The sequence below is a fragment of the Stegodyphus dumicola genome, chromosome X1 (assembly GCF_044657685.1).
Source record: "Stegodyphus dumicola isolate Sdum_Otavi_A_Nest chromosome X1, ASM4465768v1".
Lineage (NCBI taxonomy): Eukaryota > Metazoa > Arthropoda > Arachnida > Araneae > Eresidae > Stegodyphus > Stegodyphus dumicola.
In genome coordinates, this window is record NC_140780.1 from 224,514,846 (window position 1) to 224,542,231 (window position 27,386).

At 32.0% G+C, this 27,386-nt stretch overlaps 1 protein-coding gene and 1 long non-coding RNA gene across 4 annotated transcripts in view; one reads left to right on the forward strand and one right to left on the reverse strand.

Moving 5' to 3' along the window:
- The first annotated feature begins 5,839 nt into the window (after positions 1-5,839).
- The window catches only part of LOC118188587 (rho GTPase-activating protein 12-like), a 131,158-nt gene continuing 109,611 nt past the window's right edge, over positions 5,840-27,386 (forward strand). The window contains exons 1-3 of one of the 3 annotated variants that reach the window (XM_035359063.2): positions 5,840-5,981; positions 9,829-10,469; positions 26,435-26,638. In XM_035359063.2, coding sequence (XP_035214954.2) covers positions 9,900-10,469; positions 26,435-26,638 — 774 coding nt within the window. In that variant the 5' untranslated portion in view covers positions 5,840-5,981; positions 9,829-9,899. The remainder of the gene's footprint in view (positions 5,982-9,828; positions 10,470-26,434; positions 26,639-27,386) is intronic. The other 2 variants (XM_035359064.2, XM_035359065.2) reach the window with 2 other exon arrangements.
- Positions 11,559-27,386, reverse strand: part of LOC118188588 (uncharacterized) — a 64,719-nt gene continuing 48,891 nt past the window's right edge. Inside the window, exons 2-3 of the long non-coding RNA XR_004758131.2 lie at positions 11,787-11,926; positions 11,559-11,691 (exon numbers count right to left, since the gene is read on the reverse strand). This is a non-coding gene — a long non-coding RNA (uncharacterized LOC118188588). The remainder of the gene's footprint in view (positions 11,692-11,786; positions 11,927-27,386) is intronic.

Genomic DNA, 27,386 nt, shown 5'->3' on the forward strand with positions numbered 1-27,386 from the left:
TCGAGTAACCGTCCCCGACACTTTCATCTTTATGCATTTGAGTACTATATTATTTGTAGAAATTAAACATTGGAAATTGTCATTATGAAATCGAATTCCAAGTAAAGTTGAAATAAACATAGAAGATTATAAAAAAGATAAATAATGCAAACTTTGTAAAAACAAATCAAAGAAAATATAAAGATAATATAAAAATAATATAGAAAATAATATAAATAAGATCAGTGAATGTACATGAAGATATAAAGGCCAGAAAGGTATTAAGTAACTTACATTCTTTCTAGTGGGGGAGTTGGCAAAGTGTTCTCTTCGTGTCTGACTCAGAAGTGTAGGGTGTCCGAAAATTCTTAGCGGCAGTAGGGGCTTTGAATAATATCAGTCGGTAAGACTTGGGTGAAGTAATTTATGGTAGTGGGTGGGACTTGGAATTCTTGAGGGATGTATTTTGTGGAGTTCTTATCTGAGAGAAACCGTCTGTTAAGATTTTTTTGAAAATACTAGTGAACGGAAATTAATTAATTTCTGGCTAATTGTCGTGTCGCAATGATTAAGAATTTAAGAAAGGAAAAAGGCATTTTCGCTGTCCAAGAGCTAATAGACAGTCTAAAGGCAGGAAATAGGCCCATTTTTTTAGTAACAGTATAGTAACAGTATATGTCTGAAGACAATTAGCTTTTTACAATATATACAATTGAGTAATTACACTATATACAAATCTTTCAACTGACAGTCATCCAACTTATACCGCCTTCTCAGGTTTAGGAATAAATTATCATATCCCTATCAGTTAAATGATTTAGAGTGAGTATTTAACGCCTGCTCTTTTAAGGCAATGGTTGATAAATTGAAAGGGAATTAGATTATTTTTGAGAATTTTGATAAGGATCATAATTTCGCGTTGTAAATCTATTGTATCTTTGCATATAGTTTTAATTCGTTGTATTTGATTAATTATAGTATTGTTAATTACTTTTTTGGATATGTTGGAGTTCCAATTTATTAATTTGTTAGTATTGAAATTGAAGTTTCTTGTTTTGTCAAAAAGTAAATTTTTTTTGTAGTTAATGATTTGAAGATCTAGAAAGTCTATGCTATTTATTATTGTGAATTATTAGTTTTATTAAGTTTAAGACAATACGGATAAATGTCGGAGTTTTCAATTTTACCAAAATTATTAATTGTAATAAGGTCATCAATATATCTGTAGGTGTGTTTGTAGTAATTTAACTCTTGTGGTTGTAGATTTTTTTGGAAGTTAAATTCTTTGACAAATAAAAAGATATTACAGATCGAGGTGCTGGAATGTAAGCCCATTGGCAATCCTCTGACTTGTTTAAAAAGTTGATTTTGAAACTTGATGTAGTTATGAAAAAGTGTGCATTTTAGGTAGGTTTTCCATTTGTCAAGAGTCATGATATTGAGTATATTAGGGAAAAGTTTTGGTAGATCAAGTAGACTGGTATAGATTTCTTCTAGAGGAAGTGAGGTATAAGTTTTCAAAATCATAGCAGTTAATATTTTGGATGTTAATGGTATGAATGGTATTAATGACAGGAGTGTTATTATGAATGATCCAGCAATAGTTATGATTAGTGTTACAATCATTGAAAATAAATTTACAGATTTTATTAAGTTGAATTGAAAAATAATAGTCTATATTTTTCTTATAATTATTAGTTCCATTAGCTATAAATCTAAATTTTAATGGTGTTTTATGGAATTTGGGAATCGCATAAAGATTAGTAAATCTGTTGTAGTTTGCATTGAAAGTAATATTAAGTTTCTTATGAAAAGTTTTAATCTTGTTTATTATAGATGTTTCTGTAAGGTTGGCTAATTGATAAGTAGTTGCGTTGAGAAGTTCTTTATGAATAATCTCAGTGTAGAATTGTTTTCATATAATGCTAAAGTTATTAGTTGCTTTATCTATTTTTGTAATAGTAAAAAGCTGTTTTAATTTATTAATATCTGATGTAAGTTGCGACCAATTCAGTGTACTTTTAAATTTGAGGTGACTGATTTCTGTGGATATGCGTTGAAGAATTTTAGCTTTCCATTTTAAGAAGGTATCTATGGGTATATTCAGTTGATAGCTTGCTTTAACTATAAATTCGTTGATGTTGTTTTCGAAAGTCTTGTAACACTAATTTGTAGTCATGTTTCTGACTGGTCTAAATTTTGTACCATAACTCATTAGTGTTTTTAGTTGATGGTTTTGTATGATATTCAGGTTGCCAGTAATTATGTGCTGGTGATGAGAATCTACATAATTGCTGTAAATTGGTGTCTTACAATGTCATTCTGCAGTTTCATCTATTTCATGGTGGTTAGTAAGCAAGTTGCTTAAGGTCCTTTGATATTTAAATGCAATCATTGGTATTGTGTCAACTGCGGGGAAGTAATCTTTACAATCTCTGATGATTCTTGAGAAATGAATATTGTCAAACTGCGGATGCAGAAAATTGACTTTAAAATAAATTTTGCGTTGAGTGAGACTATTAGAGAGTCTGAAAAGACTAAAATCAAGAAACATATCTTTAATGATTTGTATGTCGTCGTAGCTTTCTTGAATGAATTTTTTTAGTTTGATAAGGAATTTATTAGTACAGGAGTGTAACCAGTTGAGAAGTTTCTTGGGAAAGCAGTCTGAGTCAGAAAAACATTTCAATTGTTTTTTCAATGCAAGTGTATCCAAAGTGGATAAAAATCTCGCATTATTTTTTATTTTGCTTCCTCTTTTTCCTCTCTGCGTTTTGATGCTGTAGAGTTTAAATTGGCTGAAAATAGACTTCTTAGAAGTATCTCTATGACTATGTATATAAGTGTTAAGTCCATATGGATAAAGTGAACTTTGTTTTAGTATATAGAGAGATTCCTGAAAAATTCGTGTTTTGTGATTGGGTATTATATCTAGTATCTGAAGTTGAATAGAGTTGAAGTCATGGTGTTTAAAGTGTTCTAATTCTGCTGTATTAAGTTGTGATGGTGTACTTATTTTAATGCTATTTTTTGTGCGTTGAATTTTTTGATTTGAGCTCTATGGTTATTGATTCGAAATTTAAGATTGTTTTTAGTCTGTCCTATATATTTAATATGTCAAGTACCGCATGTAATCATGTAAATACAGTTAAATGTTTTTCATAGAAATTGTTTTTTTGGGTTTACCTGTAGCAGGCATGGCGTTAAATTTTCAAGTTTGTCATCTAGTGGAATGACATTTAGTGATTTCAATATGAGTTAAACTAGCAAGATATAAAAGTAAGGAGGCTGCTAACCTTCAATACAGTAAAGTTTTTGTATAAGAACTTTAAAACTTAAAAAGGATGGAGATAATATATAAAGTGGGTACATAAGGTAAGAGATAAATAGCGCTAATAGCTGCTATTTAGCATATCAAATGTTGTATGATCTTAAATCCATTTAGTGCGAATACAAGTTATTATTAATTGCGCAATTGCTGCAAAGTTAGTTAATAATAATTTATTGCCTAAACAGTATTGATTAATTGATTATATTATCTCCTAAGTTTAATTAAAGTAGAATTATTTTAAAAGTGTGCATCCATACTGGTAAGTTATATTTTGAAAGATGTTTTGAAGTAATTAGAAAGCAAAATGTTAATAATGTTTTAACGGGGACTGGAGTTAAATCATCACGAAGAATAATATTTCAATTGTAAAAGGAAAAATTAAAACATGTAATCATTGTCATTGATCGGAAATTAGTTGACTTTTCAAGGGGAACAAACCGACTCCCGTTCAATGAACAATAATTGATAAAAATACGTAAATACGAAAGTGTTTCGTCTTTACTCGAGTTATAAGTTAAAGCCAAACCGTCAATTCTAGTCAGGCCAAATATTTCCGCGAATAGTAGGAATTATGAACTAATGCTGATACTAATTCAGAAGTCAAACAACAAAAATCAGCGTTATATTTACCAAATTTTCACAGGACTAGTTTCGATGGTTTTACCGAACCACCATCTTCAGCTGCAAAACCGCAAATGCTGATACTCAAAGAACTTATTCTCATGAAGCATTTTAGTCAATTCAATTTTGAATAAAAATCAATTACTGTAGAGAAATCCTGTAAAACTCGAGTAACCGTCCCCGACACTTTCATCTTTATGCATTTGAGTACTATATTATTTGTAGAAATTAAACATTGGAAATTGTCATTATGAAATCGAATTCCAAGTAAAGTTGAAATAAACATAGAAGATTATAAAAAAGATAAATAATGCAAACTTTGTAAAAACAAATCAAAGAATATATAAAAATAATATAGAAAATAATATAAATAAGATCAGTGAATGTAAAACATAAAAATAAAAATATAAATAAAAGTAAAAAAAATCCTAAAAATAAGTAAATAAATATAAAAATGGAAAATAAAAAAAATTAATAAAAATTTCTATGTCAAGTCATAATGTTGAGAGAAATATGGCCGCCGAGGATTCACTTTCTCAGTTGAACCCTCCCTCCTTCTAATCTAAACTCGTTGTTTGTAGTCCTCAGTTTTCGAACCTCCACGCTAGACAACAATCGGAAACCGACCATTCATTAGACTAGGATAGGATTCTACCCAGGCGTCCAAGAAAACTGAACTTTGTTCATGAAGTCAGTTTTCGAAATTAAATCATGTTCATTTTATAAATATTTTTTTCTTTAGTGATACTATTTATAAAAGATCTGGCGAATATTGTCTTGTAATATTAGTTTTATAGTTATTAAATAAAATTTAAATAATTTTAGCTTCTGCTTCTGTGTTCTTACTAAAGCCTCGTTTCCCAGGTACCCAGGTGTTACACCGTTCAAGACCTGACAGTGGAAATCTGTCTTGTTCAAATTTTTCTAAATGTTTCTATGAAACGTGATCTTTTCTAAGGGGTCTAGTCTGGACACCGGTCGAAATTCATGTCGGAAAACCAGTCGGGACCTGCACACCAATCGCCGTAAGGAACCAACTCCAAAACTATCTCATAAATCTGGAAAAATGGCTCATCCTTTGCATTAAAATTAACGTTGTTAAAACCTATATCAAACGCTTAGTGGTCAACTTCTTTCACTCAGTACAGTCTCAGAGTAATAGCCTTATTTGCACTCTCAGACACTCCCCTCACCCTAGGGAAAAACAGCATGATCCCCGTGACATGCTACCTACATAACAAATAAAATCAAAATTAATTCATTCACACTTAATTGACTTTGTGGTTTCACCCGCAGTCTCATCTTGTAACGTCACTGGCCTCACCCGTGACCTTCGAGAGGGAGAGGGAAGGTCCCTCTCGAAGGTCACGCCTCACCCCCCATTCGCCGCCGCTAGAACTACTAGAGATAATTACAACCTTAATTGACTCATTCACTCTTAACTGACTCTGCGGCCTGCCACCTGCGGCTACATCTTATAACGACACTGAACTTACCTCCCTCCTTTTTCGCAGCCGCTAGCCCGGACCTGACTCTCTTTTTCCGCCTCCCACACCTCCTTCCACTCTACTCTTTCTCCTCATCCCTAATTCTTATCAGAAGTTGAGTAAAAAGATGTTTTTACATCTTGACAGTCGAGAATAAAATACGATTTCTGTGTGTGTGTGTGAGATATCCTTTATAGTAAGCCTTAGCCGCCACTATCGCGGACCAAATTCTCATCTCATCCCCTCCCACACCTCCTACTAGACTGTTCTTTTATTTTTTCCTCTAAATTCCTTATCAGAAGCCGAGTAAGAGGATGTTTCTACATCTTGACACTCTAGAATAAAATACGATCTTCGTCGTCGAGTAGATCGCAAAAAAAAAAAAAAAAAAGGGGGGGGGGACCCGTTCTTCCATCTCGACGGTCCCTATAATCAGAAAGTTGTTTTGAATATTCTTTCATACAAACACTACTACTTCTACTATCTAAATGTGTGTTTACCAATAAGATGATGGGAATTGTTGAATTGGGTGTCTGTGGTGAATGATTATCTTGCACGAAATGGTATTTGAATATGCCATTATGTATCTTATTCATATCATTTATAATTTGTCATTTTTTAAGAGATTTATTTTCGTATAGTCACCGAACCTATGTTGAAATTATTATACTATGCCCTGTTTTTATATTTTAATAAAACCAAAAGTCATATATTGTATACAAGATTTAAATTCGAACTCTAATTGACAGATGAACATTAAATACTCACATCAACGCAAAGCAAATTTGAAATTATTAATTTCAGCATACTTTTTTTCCCTTCTTCCCTTGAATATATTTTGTGCAAATTTTCAACGTTTCATGTATTGTAGCTCACACGATATAACAAGTGTTATGCATTGTCGTGACTGAAATAAGCATATCCCTTGTTGAAGTGTTTTCAAATTACTGTATTAATTGATTTCATGACTTTTTGCAGAGTAAAAATTTTGTTAATTAGGTCAGTAATTTTAATTTGTAGCGGTTTTAATCATATTGTTTTTTTCAGCAGAATAATAAAGTAATAGTTCTATACTTATTGTCTGTTAATATGAACTAATCAAATCAATTATTAATTATTCTAAAGGCAATAATGACATTTGCTGATGGAAATATATTTCAGTGCAGTTGAGTAGGAAACAATATGACATAATATTTAGAATATATTGGATGAGATTTGTAATTACCGTACTTTAAGCATTATTAAGTGCTTTATTTCACTTTTATAATTTATTTAAGCCATCTGTTGAAGCTTGCAGTTTGAATGCAAAAGTATTGTGTATTATTATGTTTATTTATAGAAAAAATATAGCTTTGTTACATTAATTTTATACAGTAAGACCCCACTTAAGCTTAAGGCGAAGGATACATTCTATCAAAGTAGAGCGTAATGCGAAACAGTGCTAAACGAGGCTATCTTAACATGTAAATAATGGGGTTAGGGGAAAATGGACAAAAATTTGGTTAGGTATTAAATTTAATAATGTTTTTTCTAATAAAAGTAAAATCAAACATTTATTTCTTACAAAAATAAAAATAATATAAACAAATAAAATTCTAAGTCAGTCAGATCATTCAGTCTATTCTGTGTTTCCAATTTTCTGCCTTTTTGTCAAGAAGGCATTATGATAGATTGGCTTAATGGCATATTGCGTTCAATTTCGTCGTCAATCCATATAGACAGTCGTTTTTCCATTTCCTCTATAATGTTATTTCTAGAATGGATAGTTCTAGTTGCAGTTGCGGATGACAGTATTTTTTCTTTATTCTTAAGAATTGTCCTTATTGTTGAAGTTCCTAAATTCAATGCAGCACTAATTTGAGATTGACGTTCACTAGAATCTAATGTTCTAATCACTTGCATTTTAATTTCCAGTGAAATGCTTTTTCTGGTTGCTTTCTTTTCTTGTTTTTTATTATCACCATGATAAAAACTAAAGATCATAATATTTGTTACTGTATTAATCGTTATAGTAATATATAAATTTATACTTACAATAATGTCAACGAATGTTTCAAATGATAAAAATGCGTCTGTACTGCACCAAACAAGAACAACACTGTTCCATATATGTTATTTGGAAACCTAGCGGTGCGCACAATTTCGGGGAATCCCCAGGTTGAAATAAAAGCGCTAAACGAAACAGAGTTAAGCAGGGTCTTACTGTACATGTTTTGTCAGTATTTTCTCTTATGAGTTAGTGATTACTTTATGAGAATGTAAAGCAATATAGACTGTAGTATTTTAAATTTACAGTTATCATCTAGTGTGATTTAAATTCAGAAGAAATCTTTGTATAGGCTATAGCTAAATTAATTGGGTACTGTTTGGTTTCGAGGGCAGTAAAAAATCGCCAAACTATTGTTGATGCCAATGCTGCCAATAATAATTGCGACAAGAAAGGAAGGATAATAGTAAATAACAATTTAAGATTGATGTTTTAATTTAGATGAAAGATTAATTTCATATAATACGTTTTTATTATTATAATTTATATGAAAAAGGCTAGATCATTATTATAATTTATATAAAAATAAACATAACTGAATGTATGCCTGCATCGCTATTTCGCTACTGACTTATCGCTAAAGCATAATTTCATCTCGTTGGTTGTTCAAACGTAATTTTCTATAATGAATGATGCCTTTTCTTTGAAAATATTCTTGGTAAAGTGCAGAATTGCTCACTTATTTTTTGCCGCGTCGATGTGCACATAGATAAAGGCAAGGGTGTGCGCAGTGCCATTTCGTGCAATTCTAGGATTTTTTTTAAGTCAAAATAGGTTGATGTGCACATGAATACCATATGTGCAATTCTTAAAAACGCGTCAAGCAGTGGGTGATTCTGCCACTTTGCCCAAAATTCTATTGCCGACTTTTCGTCATGGGCAGTTCCCAAATTGTTAAATCCATAGGATATCAAAAAAGGATTTAAAAATGAAACTAGTATTTCAATGGCGTCTTAAGAAATATAGAACTATATAAACTTACACAATTTGAAATCAGCGCGTACGCTAGATTTGGCGTGCTGTTAAATGGGTGCGTTTGCTAGATTTGGCGGTTGTGCGCATACATTTTCGCTGCAATTTTTTTATGGCCCTCGAAACCGAATAGTACCATTAATTGTAATGCCGTATTTATTCATGTAGTTTCAGCTACTGAATTTTCCCTTTTGAAAATCAAGAGGGCAAGATAACATGCTTTTTGTAATTTCTAAGGAGACGTGTGAAAGGAAGAATTTGGTAGATTTAAGAGTGTATGCATATAAAAATATTTTCTAAGAAGTCAGTTACAATTATTGCTTTCAATATTGTTAATTTTAATTACTATGTGATGTGTTATCTATAATGCTTTAAATTTTGCTATCACAGAAAAGTTTCTGGATAATATAAAAAAAAAAAAGTATGCAAATAAATGTAGTACAGTGCAAAGTCCGTAATCCGGACTCGTCGAAACTTCTGTGATTCTGGATTAGGAATTTTTCCAGATTATAGATCATCAATTTAAATCTGGTAAGATGGCATGCAGAAATTATACAATTAAAAATAAGAATCGTAATTTATGAAATAAAGAACAATTATTATCTAAAGGGTATCAAAATTTACAAAAAAAAAAAAAAAAAAAAAAAAAAAAAGCTTAATATTTATTTGTTTACTTTATTAAACATTTCTTTCAATGTAAGTTCTTTAAGCCCACAAAAAGCTCCTTTTTCTTGTGTCATATATAGTGGACTTTCCAATGCCACACTTTTGAGATGGATAGGCCTTTATCCATTTTTTGTTGCAATTCCACTTTTTGTTTAATGGACATCAAAACATGCTTTCGTTTTGTAGATCCTTTGGCAGCTCCAGAATTGGAAACTCTTTTTGACATAATCGAAAGTTCAAGCTTAATTTTTATAAAATTGTTCTAACAGTCTGCAAAAAATAATAAGCCAGATCCAAATAGAAGATTAAGGAACAGCACAATCTGCAACATTAACTGAAATGCCTTAGATAATTTTAGCCTAGCTCATATCGTCCGTTGTACAATAAACGCATTATGCGTTTATGCATGCGCATAAAGTTTGTAGCTTTGAGGTCCGGATTATAGACTTTGTACTGTATATACTCATGTTTGTTAGAAGGTACTTTCTGGAATAATTTGATGATGACAAATATTTGTCTCAGTTTTTAAAAAAATTCTTGTTAAACTTTCAAGAATAACAGAAAATGAATGATCTGTTTAACAACAGTATGCAGTTATTAAATTTAAGTCTTTATTTCATTCATATATTGTTCTTTACTTATACTCTTTATAAATGCTGTAATTACATATGCTTTTAAAATAATTTATATGTTAAAAAAATTAATATTCTTTTAATTTTGCATAGATTAGGGGTTGAAGGAGCCAAAGTGATGTTTGAAGGTAAAAGGAATAAATGGGAATTTCAAGGGTTTCGTGATGTCTGAAGTGTATGTTCAAGTATTGTACGATTTCAATTATTTAACTGATGATGGGAGTGAAGTCAAGATGAAAGCAGGAGAAGAATTATTATTGGTTAAAAAAGCTAATGAAAATTGGTGGCAAGTCATCAGGGACTGTGATGAATATCCATTTTATGCTCCATCAAATTATTTGAGTGTAATTGGTTTAAACTGTAAAGAAACTATAGAATCAACTGATGTAAATTCAAATTTTTCACACAAAAATGCTGCAGAAACGGATAGTCAGAATAATATGACTGTAGCATCAAAATTCACCAGAGCTGCTTCAAGGTCATTATACGAACTCAAATCTTTCAAAAGTAAGGAAAGTGACATGCATATTAAAACGCGTCATTATAAAGCAAAAGAAAATGAAGTTGCAGAAGTTCTATCATTTCGAAATCCTCTTTGTGCTGAGGAATTTTCAAGCTCTGATGTTGATAACTCTGACGAATTCCAAGAACATGTGCCTTTTACGAATGAGCTTACATCAGGCAAAACGGCAGATGCTCAAAAACCAAAGACTAGTGATAAAACTTTTGCTCAAGTAAGTAAATTTTTCTGTAAGAGCTCCATGGTGATTTTTTTTTTTTTAAATTCCTATTCATCTTTCAGTTCTTGCTTTTTGTCTAATAACTCTTTTGCGGGTTTTACAGAATTTATTCTGTGTTCATTAATTATGAATGTAGTTTATGTACACATGTTAAAAGTAGTATAAAAATGCGAGTCTGAATCTTCAACTTATTGTGTACAAACCGCTACATGGGAAGCCCTCGTCTGGCTTTTAAATGTACCGTAAAAATGCCTAAATGGAACACCAACATTAAATTTAAAACATGCAACAGAATTTTACTCTGCAGAACATCTTTATGGGAAAAAAAAAATCAATAAAAATGTATTATCACGTATTAAAAAAATTACAATGAAATAAGCATTATCCTTTGATACAGTACAAAGTCTATAATCCGGATATCCATTATCCGTAATGGTCTATAATCCGGACCTCAAACCCACAAAAGCATTTACGCATGCGCTTTTAATGCATGCGTCCGCTACGCACGCGCATAAAGCATTTACTCATGCGCACTTCCAATAGTGAAGAAAGTGACAGGTTATTGAAAATGAAAAAATTTCGATTGACAAGTTAGTCGGTATTCTCGATACTGCAATTACAGGACTTGAACAGTGAAACTTTGTAACTGAACAAGAAGTTATGTCGGTTTATAGAATTAAAGAGAAAGTATTAGCACAAAAAACGAAGCAACTTAAACAACTTACATTGAAAGAAATGTTTAATAAAGTAAACAAATAAATATTAAGCTTTTTTTTTGTAAATTTTGATACACTTTAGATCATAATTGCTCTTTATTTCATAAATTACGGTTTCATATTTTTAATTGTATAATTTCTGCATGCCATCTTACCAGATTTAAATTGATGATCTATAATCCGGAAAAACCCCTAATCCAGAATCACGAAAGTCCGGATTACGGACTTTGTACTGTACAAATATTAATTATCCTAATAAATAAATTAATCAACTTCCCGTTGCAAAATCTTAAGAATTCAAAGGGTATAAAGGAAGTGAAGAAATTTGTTTCCTAAAAAATCATGCAAAACTTTTTATATAATAACTATTATATATAATTAAAACATAATATAAAAAAAATACAATGAAATAAGCAATAAATCTCATATTTTCAAGAGAAAACAGTCAGAAGTCCAGTATCCAAAGCAATGAATGAAAAACTGTTGCCAAAACCACATTTCTAAAAGAAAAAAAAACTATCAGATAGCAATAACCAGTGAAAATTCTGCTTTGTGGATGACATAACTCAAAATATACAAACCTCTTTGCCATTACCTAATAAAGAGAGAGAGAGGGAAAAAAGGAAATTCCTTCTGTTGTGCCTGGCGAGACGCATGTCAGAATAAGAAGATTGCGATGTGCATGATGCATGTCCAAAATTCAAAAGAAAATAAGCAGCATGAAGAAGCAATATCCTATAATACAAATATTAATTATCCTAATAAATAAATTAATCAACTTCCCATTGAAAAAAAAAAAAAAAAACCCTCATTCTAAACTTTTCAGTATCTTAAAAACAGTGAAATAAGCAGTAAATATTTTATCTCATATTTTGAACATTTGGCAGTCCAGTATACAAAGCGTTGAATAAAAAACTGTTGCTGAAACCACATTTCTAAAAGAATGAAACTATTCAGAATGATTCGATTTCATCAAAAAAGATAAAATAATTCAAAATAATTAAAAAAAAAAAAACTGGGCTAATCTTTGGAATATGGTAACAGGTAGTTTGGCGACATTTTGGTAAGGCAATAAAGGTTACTAGCTAGGACTTTAGCAGTGTACATGGATAAAGTCAAAAGTGTGCGCAATGCCATTTTTGTGCAATTCTGGGATGTTTTTTTAAGTGAAAATACGTCGACGTGTACATGGATGATACCGTGTATGTGCAATTCTTAAAAACGCCGCAAGCAGTGGGCGATTTTGCACTTTGTCCCAATTTCGCACCTAATTTTCGTCATGATTAAGCACTTTTGTTCCATAAAAGTTCTAGCATAAGCGTAATTCGGCTAGCAGATTGTTGTAATAAAAGTTGAGTAAAAAAAATTTGCCTTTACTTCGTGAAAACAAAATGTCGTCCAAACAAAAACTAGCAGGTTGCTGTAGCAGGGTTGGTCGCCAAATTTTCGCCAAAAAATCGTAAAGTTACCATAATCCAAAGATTAAACAAAAACGGATTCGGATTTTGAAAAAATCGCTTTGAGGTGCACTCCCTCTTGTCTAGATGCAGCTATGTACCAAATTTCATAGCTCTGGGTCTATTAGCTTATGTGCAGCATGAACAAAAGACACACACACAGACAGGCTCTTATTATATGTAGAGTTTTCTAAACCACTGAAAGTTAGTGATAAAAGGTATGTGATTAAAAATAATCTGACAAAAATATTTAGGTAGGTAGAGGGGACTGAAATAAGCAGCTACTCAAAGGAGATACAAAGAATGATTCCCAAGTAGCTGCTGCATTTTCGTTTGCAATCCTACTGATGAAATGCGTGTTTGCAATGCTGTTTTCTGTAATAATGCATACTGCTTTAAATCCACACGAATGATCATTTATGTCAGAATGTTTTTACTTGCTACTTGGCAGTGCTTTGTACCACCTGAACATTCCATTTCTGTATGCAAATTCCATTATAAAATATATTTCGGACCCCTGTATTTGCCTTTACACATTTTGCAAATATTTTTATATCATCTCGTGTGATTTCACGTTACTTGTGATGTTCAAAAAAGGGCAATAAGAAAAGATTTGAGATATGGTTTGTGGCTGAGCTATATGCAAGGGTGTCATGAACAGGAATGGAGTTATTGATCCATGTTCTTGGCTTTGAAATGAAAACTAGAAATTTTTTAAGGTTGACCTTTACAATATGGTAACTGGTAGTTTGGCGACATTTTGGAGGCGATAAAGGTTACTACCTGGGACTTTGGTAATAATGTGAGCAGTACTCAGTTCCGATTACGCATTATTTTGTGTAAATTTTGCAATTTTTGTTGCAGAAGAATTGGCGCGGCACGCAATGAACTGGAAGTTGATCTGTCAGCACTATCCTTCTCTTCAGGGCAGATGTTTTTATTTTATTTGGCTTATAATTCCTTACTAAATGTAGTATTTCATCTCGATGTACTCCGTCTTTGATATGATTTAAATCAAATTCCTCGTCATTAGAAATATCACGAATACTCATCAAATAGTTTTCTTGTTTCAATTTTCTAATTTTGACTATGCATAATGTATGCTTTACGCATGCGCGCGTTAAAGAAATGTTTAATAAAGTAAACTAATAAGTATTAAGCTCTTTTTTTGTAAATTTTGATACCCTTTAGATCATAATTTCTCTTTATTTCATAAATTACTATTTCATATCTTTAATTTTATAATTTCTGCATGCCATCTTACCAGATTTAAACTGATATCTATAATCCGGAAAAACCGATAATCCGGAATCGCCGAAGTCCTGACGAGTCTGGATTAAAGACGTCTGACTGTAGTAATAATCAGCCAAAAGGAATACTTTTGTTTCATTTAAAGTGGAACAAACAGCTTTTTTACTTACTTGTATTTTACTCATCTGAAACACTGCTATATTACTAATTAATTCAAATACATACTATATAATGTATATGCTATGGTTGAAGTAATAAATCTGGCTAATATTAATAATCAGTGTTTATCATTAATAATAACAACATTTTTTTGGTTAATGTGATAAATAATACATATTAATCACATTAACCAGTTATTATTAATAATTGCCAATGAAATTCAGTCAGTCTGATTAATTAGGCATAATTTATTGAAACTTCAACATAATTTTTATATGTCCAAGTGCTGTGATAATAAATCTGTCAGTATAGACATTTGGAGAGTTTAAAAAAAAAATAAATAAATAAAGGCTTACCTGAAATACAGATATTTGCTTATGTTTTAATTTAAAATTATTGCTTTTGAAAGTTCAATTTATATATATATATATCATCATATCTATTGATGAATGACAGTTTTTGAAATCTTGATTTCATAAATTTCAACATCACTTCCACAAATACAAATTTAAATAATTGTATAAAATTCTTAACAACTCATGGATTGATTCAGTGTATTTACTTTAGTAGAATATATTACAGCAAAACTCCACATGAATAAAATTAAACATCCGTATTACAGTGTTTTTCACCACATTCAAAAATTTTTCCACCTCATGCAGAATGCCACAGCAACAAATTATTTAGCAGGACGTGCTACTGTGACACACACCTTTTGGCAGGACGAGCTACTGTGACATTTTGAGTTACAAAGTTTTTTTGACTTTTAACATTTGCAGCGGCTTGAGTAGCATTTGCTTCTACAATTGCAGCACTTAAATCCTTGACCACCTAAGTGGGAATGCTGAAGAACATATTCTGTGTGACTTATTTAATTTATTTGAACTTCGTTCACTGAAATAAATGCTTCCTTGCAGACAGTAAAATCATTCCTTATATACAGTTGTTTTAAAATTCCATGTTTTGTACGACGCTTATGTATGCTTCATTTTCATTAGAAATTATGACAGCTATAACATTCCGGTTATAAACTTTACCTCTGTCTGTGGCATTCTTTCTTATCTGTACTTTTTCTTCTACATTCGCTTTCAGAAATTTTAACTAAGACAGACGCAACCTTTTTTTGCTTGTTTATTTAGTGACTGCTTAGCAGAGAGTTGAGCTTCTTGAATTTTCTCTGAGACTCCATGCAGTGCAAGAGAAGAGCTTTCTATGTTGTATTCGCAATCTTCCATTTTCTTTTTTAGTATCATGTTGTTCCCAATCAATTCTGCCAAAACTCTCATTTCTATTTCCAACTAAATCTGCAATAGTTATTACTTCCAAGTTTTCACTCGAATGACCCAATCGCACTTCCATATTCCCATCATTCATTGTGCCTGTATCCTCATTGTTGGTTGATATTGCTGCCTGATATTGGGCATCATTACCAGACTGGTTTCTTATTACAATAAAATATTATTCACTTTTAATTCCTGTCAAGGTGTCGTTTAATAAGTAAGTTTTTAAACCTGTTTTTGCTCTACAGCCAACATAGCTTCATATGGACTGTAATCTACTTCAGAGTGATGTGCTTAGTTTTTCATGAATTGAATTAATTTTATTCCTTTCGACCACTTGGCTGTATTGCTTTTTTCAAGTGGATAACATCTTTTCAGTGTCTGCTGGCTCGTTTCAACTGAGCCTTGTGACTGACTATGTCTTAACTTTCCATGAATAATTTTGACTTCATTCCATATTCAACAAACTTCTTCAATAATTTTATTGACAAATTTTTGGCTGTTGTCACTTTGAGAGATGCACACTTCACAAGATATCATGAACAGATCCAAGAGGTGATCAGCAACCTCCTCGGCTCTCTTTTTTTTTAATGCTTTTAATTTAAAAAAATGGTCTTGATAAACCATTAAAAGGTCTCCATCTACTTGTGATTGAATGTTACTGAGGTCAACTTGACACCTTCAATTAAATTCACTGCTTTTTAATTGGTTTAACAACAAGGCCTTTTCATTTCTTTTGACGGGGTCTGCAAAGATTCAAATAAATCAGTACTATTGTAATATTCTTATATTTGGCCCTAACTTCTCTAATCATTCTTTTTTGCACAAAATGCAATATGAATCTTATGGATTATTTGAAAATTCTCTTCCATACAAGTATAATAAACAATCGATTCTTTTTTATTTTGCACTGGAACAATGAGTTTCTCAACACTACCAATTTTAACAGTATCGTATCTTGATACCCTTTGATATTCTTCTGCTGTTTTACCAGAAATCTTCTCTTCGCTTTCCTTAACTATTGCAATAAAAGAATAATACTTGTAAAATTGTACTTCTTGTAAATAACTGATGGTTTTTGCCTTTTTGCTATTTGAGCTTGTCCAAATAATCGGTAAAACATGACTTCATGAGTCCTAAATCATCCTCCGTTCTGCTTAAATTACAGTAAAATTTGAGAAATTACAGTAAAATCATAGAAGAACAATACACATGCCAAAACCTGACAAATTTACATTAACTGGCAACTACGTAAAAAGAATCAAAACCGTCAAGCACAAAGTATTTACACAACAAATTAATAATGCGCACAAAGTGCGGGCATCTACATCCAAAGTAAACTAGCAACTGACATTGTCTTGGTGTTTTGCGAAGGAAATTACCATTTCGCATGCATATTGGAAATGTCTAGCCAAATACAGTGAAGTTTGGTCAATGAAAATTATTACATTGACCAAACTTCATTCGTAATTATGGTAGAAGTCCAGAAATTGGCAAAGCTTGAGACCAGAGGTTGTGCGGGTTTCAGGACAGAAAAGATAAATCATAATATTCAGACTAAAAGTGAAAAATAAATAAGGCATATTAGATACATTTAATTAAATTATTATATACATTATTATTACATATATAAATTGATTATATTATTCATTGTATTAGATATACACAGCATCGAGGTTTGCCGATTTCGCCTCATGCAAAGATTTCCGGTGTTAGAATCATTGTTGCTTTAAAATTTCAACAGCTTTTCTTTATTTTCCCGTATATCATACACAGTCATATCGCAGTTCAATATGATTCTGCTATAAAATGTACCTGTCTCCATCTTTTGCAGAATTTGCACTTTTTGCGTTACTGTCAATGCAGCATGTTTATGTTTTTCAACGTTGCAAGCAGTAAAATCATGAGTGCATTTCTTATCTGTAATTGTATTAAAAAAGCTGAAATTTAAAATATTCTTAATTTATTCACAAAATATCCGGATATAAAAAAGGCAGCACTAAATAATCTCATGAAATAACAAAGCTCAGAAAATGCAACAACGCAAATCGTGAACTTGAAAGAAGAGTTGAGTGAATCGTCTGCTTTCTTACCTCGATGCAGATTAGAGGGGAAAAACTTTCACCATGATGTCAATAATTTGATATTTCTGTTATGACTCATTATTATTCGGTAATTGTGACGTCATTATTCGGTAAGTATTTTTCTTTGATATTTTGTACTCAATGTTGCGGTTTCTGGAACCTATAAACTGAATGTTTATATTTTGAGAGGCAACTCGAATTTCAGGAGTTGGCTGATTTCAGGTCGGCGGATTTTCGGTATTTGACTGTATTAACATTAACCGGTAAATGAGATAAATTCTAATAAATTTGTTACTTCCTGGCTTAGTTGGTTATTATTAATAATTGCCAGTTTTTATTAATACTAACCTATGAACCACATTGACCGTAACATATAAAATATGAAATAGTTTCATTTGTATGCCTTCAATAACTTTTCTTGGTAATATATAAATATAATACATAATATGGCACTGCATAAGTAACGTCCTTTTATTTGTTTGTCGAAATGCTCCTATTGGGCTCAGTGCTGTATTAACAACTGGAGACATTTTGAATAGATACAGAAAATTTGTACAACTCTTAACTGAAGTCTCTTTTTCGTCTCTTCCATTATTGCTATAAATGTTTTGTTTCATAAACATTTACCTCTAACCAAACAGCATTACTTCTTCTACATTCTGTATGCTTATGAATATATGCTGTAAGATCTGCTTTTCTCTGTGAATTTTCAAAATGGATTTCACTGTGTAACAAATTAACCTATTTATTAAGAAAGAACAGAAAACGGAACTGCATTAATATAAAGACAAATTATAAAATTGAATGTGCATCATTATCAATAGATAATAACCATAGTGTAACAAAGACCCCCCTGGTAACATTCAGTAAAACTTTTTGTCATAATTTTTAATGAATAGTTTTAAAATGAACAAAAGTTTGCTGAAAAACATTCAATTTAATCCTCTGACCAACATGGAATTTTGCTAAGAAAGCCCAAATTCCCAAAACTGCTGTGAGAAACAGGTAGTTTCTTGATTTCAGTACCAAGATGCCTCTGGTATTTCATACTTGTATTTATGCACATTTAATATGCTGCCATAATGCTTGCGCAAATGTCAAGATACATGTATATGTTACTTACTGTAAAAGCCCAAAGTTTGGTAAATCCTAGGTTTTACCGAAGTGGCCTGGTAAAAGTCTGAAGTGTGCTTTAATATGATTCCATTTCGGCCTTTTACCAAGCCTTTCTGGTAAAAACCTAGGAGTTACCAACGCCTTCCAGTAAATGCCCGAAATGAGGGATTTAAATCAACCTTGAATAAGGCTGAGCATGCAAAATTCCGTCTGGACATTTTTGTATTCCTGGGAATCCTTATTAGTGTCATTTGTTGGCTAGCTTTGAGTGAATTCAAACAAGCAACTATGATCTAAAATAGAAGCAGTTTGTTTCCATTTTAACATATTTTGCTGAAAGCAAATGAGTAATGTTATATGTAGAAAGTTTTACATCTTATCTGAATCTGTAAAAAATAAATATGACAATAGCTTTTATTTAACAAATGAGAAATACACTTCTTTTATAAATGAAGTGAAAGAAGCAAAATGTTTCATCACAGAAGATTTAAACACTATGATATTCTAAATATTGGAGGAGAGGACAAGCATATAGCACCACTATCTGCAGAAAAGCAGAAATCCTGTATTATGTAACAACTGATGAAGTCTTCAACATCGTGCATGACTCTCGTATCACAGTTGGCCATGGTGGAAGAACCCGTATGATTAAGGAAATGAATTGCAAGTACAAGAATGTAACAGTAGAATCCATTCTAACATATTTGAGACTAAGTGAATTGTGTTAGAAAAAACAAATTGTGAAAAAGGGGATTGTAATCAAACCGATTGTGCATAGCGAAATGCCAAGTCAACCTAATAGATATGCAGCCCACTCCTGATCATTATACAAAATTCATTTTAGTGTATCAAGATCGTCTTACAAAATTTGTCGTACTCCAAAGTTTACACAGTAAAAGTGTGTGTGTCCCTCCCCTTAGGCAGGGGCTATCTGCTAAGGGAAGGGATGCCTTCGTGGAGGACTTTCTAAGGGAAACTGGCTCGTATACACGTTACACATGGGGAAAACCACGAAAACGCCCATGCAACCAGCCCGTTCTCGGGATTCGAACCTCGGACCGAACTACCAGTGTTCAGCGAGTTTACCGCTCGGCCACTGGTGAGCCTTATACAGTAAAAGAGCTGATAAAGTACCATATCACCTACTGGATATTTTCACAACGTTTGGAGCCCCGAAGTTCCTCCATTCTGACAATGGAAGGGAATTTTGAAACCAAATCATTAACAATTTATGTAAAATTTGGAGTGATATAAAATTAGTTCATGGTGAACTGAGATGCAGCCTATTGCAGCGTTCTCTTGAATGGGCAAACCAAGACATTGAGAACATGTCAGCAGCATGGATGAAAATGAGTAAGACAGAAACATGGTTGGAAGGATTACAATTTATTTAAGCAATGGAAGCTTATCAGATGTTCACCTTACGAAGCTATCCATTGAAATCCAGTGAAGATGTCCTATGAAGCTAGCACTTGCTAACTCAGTTTTGCCACGTAATTTGATTAGCAACATAGCCACTGATTAATAATGAATGCATGGTTAATGCAGAAGATGAAGGCACTAATCTTGAATCAATAGTTGATTTAGAATTGCAAACTAGTAATAATACATGTGGCAAGTAATCATGCATAATGATGGAAGCAGGTACGTTCAAATTCAAAAAGAAAAGAACCAGCTATATACTCTGCACAAGGGGTGCGATTATCAAAATGTGAAAGTGTTTTAAGAGACAGCTAAGGAAGGACTTGAAAAGCAGGCAAAGAAGCTTAAGATTTGCGTCTGTTAAAAACTTTCCAAAACCCACTCTCGGATAAAATGTTAAAATAAAATACCTGATATTGATAGATCGAAAATGATCCAAAATCAGTAATAGACCCTTAGATATGAGTTTTATAATCTTGGCATTAAGTTTGGTAAAATAAATCACTGTGCAAAAGAAACCAGTTTAAGTTTTGCCAAGAAAATTTTTTAAACATGGAAGAAGTTGGTACAAAAGAAAGAAGTGTATGTAAAGTAGTAAAAAAACCTTTTCTTTAGTTATGGGACAAGGACTCAGAAAATGCAGCTGTTCAAAGAAGTGTACTATGAAGATGTGTTTGTGCAAATCAGCTGTTCAACTTTGTAATTCAAAATGCCATAACAGTTAACCTTGTTGTAACAGCTAGTAAGAAGTATTAAAGAAAACATGCTAAATTTTTCTTATTTTTTAAATTTCATAATTTTTATTTTATTTTTTTTTTCTGAGCTGTCAATTTATTTTTTTAGCTATTGCAAAAATTATTTTTAAAAATTATTGAAATCTCTTCAGTAGTTTTCAAGAGAATTGTGCATTAGTTCAATTTGGAATCTCATTTGTAAAATGGCATAACTATTGCATTTTTTAATTTTTATTTCTTGTGGCTCTTTGAAAAATAATTGCAAGACAGTTCCATCGACGTAATCTTTAATCATACCTTATTTTGATCACTTTTACAATTAATATTATCAGTAAAAATTAAAGTGTGTTTTAACCTTTTTGGGACCCACTGTATACAATATATCCACGAATGGAAAATCTTATCATAAGTAATCCCTCATTTTGGGCTTTTATTGGAAGGCATTGGTAACCTCTTAGGTTTTACTGCAAAGGCACGGTGAAAGGCCAAAATGGAATGATATTGTAAAACGTAGGATTTACCAAACTTTGGATTTTTACCGTAACATGTATATATGCTTCCTTAAAGATGTCACAAAAATGTTGTACACATATGCATTAAAACATTGAAATAACTGGAAAAAAAAAAAACTACGATTAAAAATTGACAAAGTTTAAATTTATTTATGACACTTTTCAAAATGTTAATGATAATTTTCTTGTGTGTTAAAGATATTGGGGGGAGGAGGAAGATGCATTGAGGCCTTTCATTAGTAAATGAATAAAAAATCCGCTGTGCTTTTTCTTAAAATCTTTGGAGAAAAAATGTATTTAATTACATTGTTGTGCAGAAATAGTAATGCTCTTGAAGATGGTAATGATCTTGGAATTCGATCCTGGGTCAATTTAATGCAAGTCAAATTCTCTACCACTAGCGTGAAAGAGCTCCCATGTGATAGGTTCAAGAATTCAAAGTCTTTTGAATTTGCTAGCATTGAGTTGCTCTCGAGATCACTACAGGATACTATTGCCTATTTCTTCCCTTTTCTTTTACCCCCCCCCACAGTATCTTAGAAGGAACTCGGCCGTAGCTTTAAATGGAATTGCCTTGTTTATGGTAAATATGCTGTTTTATGCAGAGGGGGTGAAACGATCTTTGGTGTAGTCTGTGTAAATTTAAGGCGGATTATAACATTGCTCACTGTTTGTACTAGTTGACATTCTTTATTTAAAATTTTATTTGATGAGATGTTCAAATGAAACAATAATTCTCGTCAAGGTTGGTTAGGAATTTGGAATTACCGTATTTGATGGCATATAAGATGCATCCTTATTCAGATGGCCACACGCAAGGAAAAAAAGTGTCAATAGCGTGGTTTCTTTGAGTTCTCACGTTTCGTAAAAGCCAAATAAACAATTATTGAATGCAATTACCTTCACATATAAGACTGTGTCCTTCACGTATAAGACGCAGGTAACTTTTTTGAGACCAAATTCAGGAAAAAAGTGCGTCTTATATGCAGTCAAATACGGTAGTTTATGCTTGTAAAGAAGACTAAACTCTATAGTGTGAAGAAGTTTAAGAGAGGGATACCTTCAATGAGAACTTTCATAGGAAAGCTGGCTTGTATTTAAATTATACTTGGGGAACAACCACAAAAATGCCCAATACAGCCAGCCTGTTCTTCGTGACTTAAACTCAGTTTGAATTATCAGCATTCAGGTTACCTTATTAGCCACTGATGGACAGTTTTAATATATTACAAAGAAGAATGGCTAAAAGCTATCTCATGACTTCTTCAATATGATTAATGACTCAACCAAATATAATTCAATATGGTTAATACTCAAATACGCCAAACATTTTGGCGAAAAACTCCACGGTGTCATATTACTATCTGAATTTTTTCTTCTACATTTCGAACTTTAAACCTAAAATGTCTTCAAAAATACGGTTTTCGCACATGCAAAAACCACGTTTTGAACACACAATTTAAATTCTAAATCATTTCCTCTTCATGCTCTTTCCTTTTTATATTAGATTCGTTAAATAGTGCTTTTTAAAAGTTGTGCTACATTTTGCTCTACATAATGTAATCAACATCATCCTTTTCATAGAAGCCGAGCCCTGGGGACCAAATAAGCATAGTCCCTGATGTCTCATAAACATTATCTTTTTTTATACAGTCCATTGGGCCAGACTGAATAGACTTTCGCAGAATTATTTACTAGAGAACGTTGCATTCTCTATATCATGTAGAGTGAACCAATATATAAACGTTGGAAAAAGATAATCTCGAACATTCCAGTACCTTATCCTCTAATTCGTAACACTAGCCTATCAGTCTGGAAGCTAACTTTATTATCCTCCACATCACTTAGGCAGTTCCAGTAATTAACTATCCTGCTTTGGCTTTCAGAAGATATTTTAGCTCTTTTGTTTCATTCCAAGACTACATTGGTGTAGCTGAAAGTGTCAAGCTATTTTGAAATGTTAGAAATAATTTTATGATTTGTTTAACTAAATAGTTAATAGGCTATCATATTACCTATCATTGATGTATCTTTTAATACGTGTGACTCTAAAAGTTTAATTATGTTTGCATTCCATTAAGATTGTAGGGAATTTTATGTTAATTAACTAGTTATTTATAATTTCAGCTTTTAACATAACCTCCTTTTTCGTACTCCTCACCAGAATACAACTGAGTAGCCGATATTTAAAGCGAAGTTTTTGGATTTTAAGACAGGGCATGTTATAGGCTTCGATGTGTTCTCTACGTGTTAGTTTCCTGCCAGCTCTGATTGTTGCAATTATTTGCTTTCCATCTTCTCGCTGAGGCATTTTAATTCTGACGTTCTGAAAGAGTAGTGAGCCAGTTTCAAGAATAGTAATTGCAGTCTTTAATTAATTTTCCACGTTTAACTTAAATTAGACTAAAAATCTGAAACAAACACAAAAAATTTAGATAGCAAAAACGTAAAGTATCTAACCAAAAATATTTGACAAGAATCCATGTACACAGCGATATGTTTTAACGTAAAAAAACATATACAGTCAAAAGTCGTTAATTCGGACACCCATAATCCGGAATGATCTATAATCCGGACCTCAAAGCTACAAACTTTCTGCGTATGCGTCGCATTGATGGCTGGGGCATAATACGTTTATGACTGGGGCATAATACATTTTATGCATGCACGTTTAATGTATAACGGACGGTATAAGCTAAGCTAAAATTATCTAATTCAGTTAATGGTGCAGATTGCATTGTTTCTTAATCTTCGAATTGGATCCGGCTTATTATTTTTTGCAGACTGTTAGCGCAATTTTATAAAAGTAAGCTTGAACTTTCGAGTATGTCAAATAGAATTTCCGATATATATTTACTAATATGTAAAGGATCTACAAAGTGAAAGTATGTTTGAAAGTCCATTAAACCAAAAGTGGAATTTCTGCAAAAAATGTATAAAGGCATATCCTTTATTTCTCTAACCATTCCGAAATCTGTTTATCAATTTCACGCTGCTCTGCGGGGGGGGGGGGGGACGTCGCGGCACGCAATGAACTGGAAGTTGATCTGTCAGCACTATCCTTATCTTCAGGGCAGATGTTTTTATTTTATTTGGCTTATAATTCCTTACTAAATGTAGTATTTCATCTGGATGTACTCCGTCTTTGATATGATTTAAATCAAATTCCTCGTCATTATAATTCGCTTCCGATAGTAAAGAAAGTGACATAGAGGTTATTGAAAACGAAAAAATTTTGATTGACAAATTAGTCAGTATTCTTGACACAGCAACTATAGGACTTCAACAGCGGAACTTTGTAACTGAAGAAGAAATCATGTCTGTTTATAGAATTAAACAGAAAGTATTATCACATAAAAAGTCAACAAATAAATATTAAGCTTTTTTTTGTAAATTTTAATACCCTTTAGATCATAATTGATTTTTATTTCATAAATTACGGTTTCATATTTTTAATTTTATAATTTCTGCATGCCATTCTACCAGATTTAAACTGAAGATCTATAATCCGGAATCCCCGAAGTCCCGACGAGTTCAGATTAACGACTTTTGACTGTACAAATTGCACAATCTAGACAATGAACGAATCTACGAACTATGCACACCTTGCTTTAATAAATTAACAACAATAAAGTTCAAAGAATACCGTGTACATAGCATCTTGTTTAAACTTAAAAAAAATCTACGAATTGCACAATCTAGCATTGTGCACAAATCAACAAAATAAACTAAAATAACTAAAATTACAAACAATTCAAAAAGCAACAATAACAACAGAAATTCATAATAAAAAAACTGAACATAACATTCTACAAAATAAAAACAGTGAAATAAAATGCACTTACCATAATACATAATAAAATTTCGCCACTCACACAACGTCTTTGAACAAAAGTGCCACAATTTTGCTATATCGCATCTGTTTATGCGATTCAAAATTTCAAAAGTAATGATAAAAACTTCCTCCAAAGTTAACTTACTACACGAAAACCACGATCCAAATCTTAAACTCTGCTGACAGCCACATATTTTACCAGCAAGCATTTGACTGCAAATTCACACAAGAAGTATCAGAAACGCCCTGGTTCGTCGGAGTTCTCATAGCAGCTCTGCATTCCGGACTCCATTTTAAAAGTCTCATAGAAATTCCAAAAATACCCTTCAATCCTCATAAACACACTCGTGAACAAAATGCTTGTTAACAACTCCAACATCATACCTTTTAATACTAAATTTACTTTCCACAAAATCTAAAATACGCGACTGAAATCTTGCCACCACGTCTATCATTGCAACATAGGCCATTTCAAAACACTCACGACACGAACCAATGAGCAATCAAACCACTGCAGCAAAATAGTTAAGTTTGAACATCAAAAGGGTTGCCATACAAACAACATCATCCCCAAAACCCCCGCACAGCAACGCAACTGCGCCAAAAACCAGCACAGAAAATATATCGCCACATTTGGTGATCTTAGGGCGAATATAAGAGTAGAGCCATTTTTTCTAAAGAAGTATATAAATTAATTGCTATTTCTTTTCTTTTTGTTATGTATATCTTACATTTTTGGGAAGGGAAATTTGAATAAAATTTTGAATATAACTTCTACATATCAGCAAGCAGTAGAGTTATTTTCGAAGTTAAAGAAGTGATTATATTGGTGTGCACTCTCAAAACATTTAAAACATTCTAAGTTTTGGAAAAAGGTGCTATAAGACACCATGGAACCCCATGATACCACTTATATATGTGTTTAAACAAATTTATGTCGCACTGAGTTCACAAAGAAGTTAACATATTTTGTAGTTTTAAACACCATTAGAGATTTATGACCACAGAAAAGATTGGTGCTAATTTTGAAGAATTTGTTTTTCAAATATTCTTCAAAGTTTAAGCTCATATTTATTTAAGTTTTTATGTGCTGTATCCATAACTTGTATTTGCTGATTATTGAATTAAACAAGGAGCAGTTTGTGATTATCTAACTGAATAACGAGTAACAAACTTTTGCTGAAATGGAATGGCCTTCTGCTGGAAAGTTTGGTGATATCTCTGCCAAACTTTTGCAGTTGGTGGGAAAACATGTAGGTATTGATATTTTAATTATTTCCATGAATTCATGCTTTCTTGCTGAGAAATAAGCTTTGTAATTTACTTTTTCCTTTATATTTATTTTTGATAGACTTTTAATCAAAAGAAGTTTATAAATTTCTTGCTTTCCTAGGATTCTGTATCTCCTATTTATGCTAACATCCCCAAGCCTCTTGGGAGACTACCTTCTATTCCTAGACCTGATCAAATTCCACTTCGAGTTCTGACAAATGATTGGTTTGAATATGTTGATGAAGAGAGTGGGCGAAAATATTATTTTAATTCTGCTTCTGGAAAAGTAACATGGAAACCTCCTCGACGTCGTGAAAATATGCAGGTAAAATGCCAGAATAAATCCAGAGAAGTAAATTTTGATAAATTTCCTTAAACAGAATATGGTGCATTCATAACTCTTCATGACATGCTTGTTGACTATGTATGCCATATGTGTTTATCATAGGATATGCACCATTAAACTTCACCTGTAGTTTCTTTGTAAGCTCCTCATCGTATTATAAGTATGAAATATTTGTTCAAAAATGTTATCAGAAATAAAAATTCAGTAGAAAAAGATGTATAATTTTCTTTAGCATCCGCAGAATTTCACAAGTGATTTGGTGACATTTCATTAATATTTTGCAGAAAACAAAAATGCATCTTTTCTGATTTTGTGCACTGTGCATTCATCATGAGCTGAATTTTTTGTTACATAAATGTGCTTTACTACATGAAATACAATTTTGTTGTTCATACATATATTAGGGAAGTTAATCATCTCTTCCTAGTTTATTGCTTGCTTTCCCAAAAAAGGGGAATGAAATAATTTTGGCAGTGATACTGAGACTTTGCCTTTTTCACTGCTATTTGTCAACAATCATATTCTAAAACTGCTTCATGTTTGAGCAGCTACAAAGATAAACCTAGCATGTATATTATTGAGTTCCATCCTATAATGTTATTAAATGTTTTAAAAAGTATGCATAACTTAGCATTTCATGTTGTTTTAAAAGACCTAAAAAAATTTGTGTAAGCATATTTCCCTTTATCACTGCAGATTTTATGTCATACTGTTGTGTATATTCATT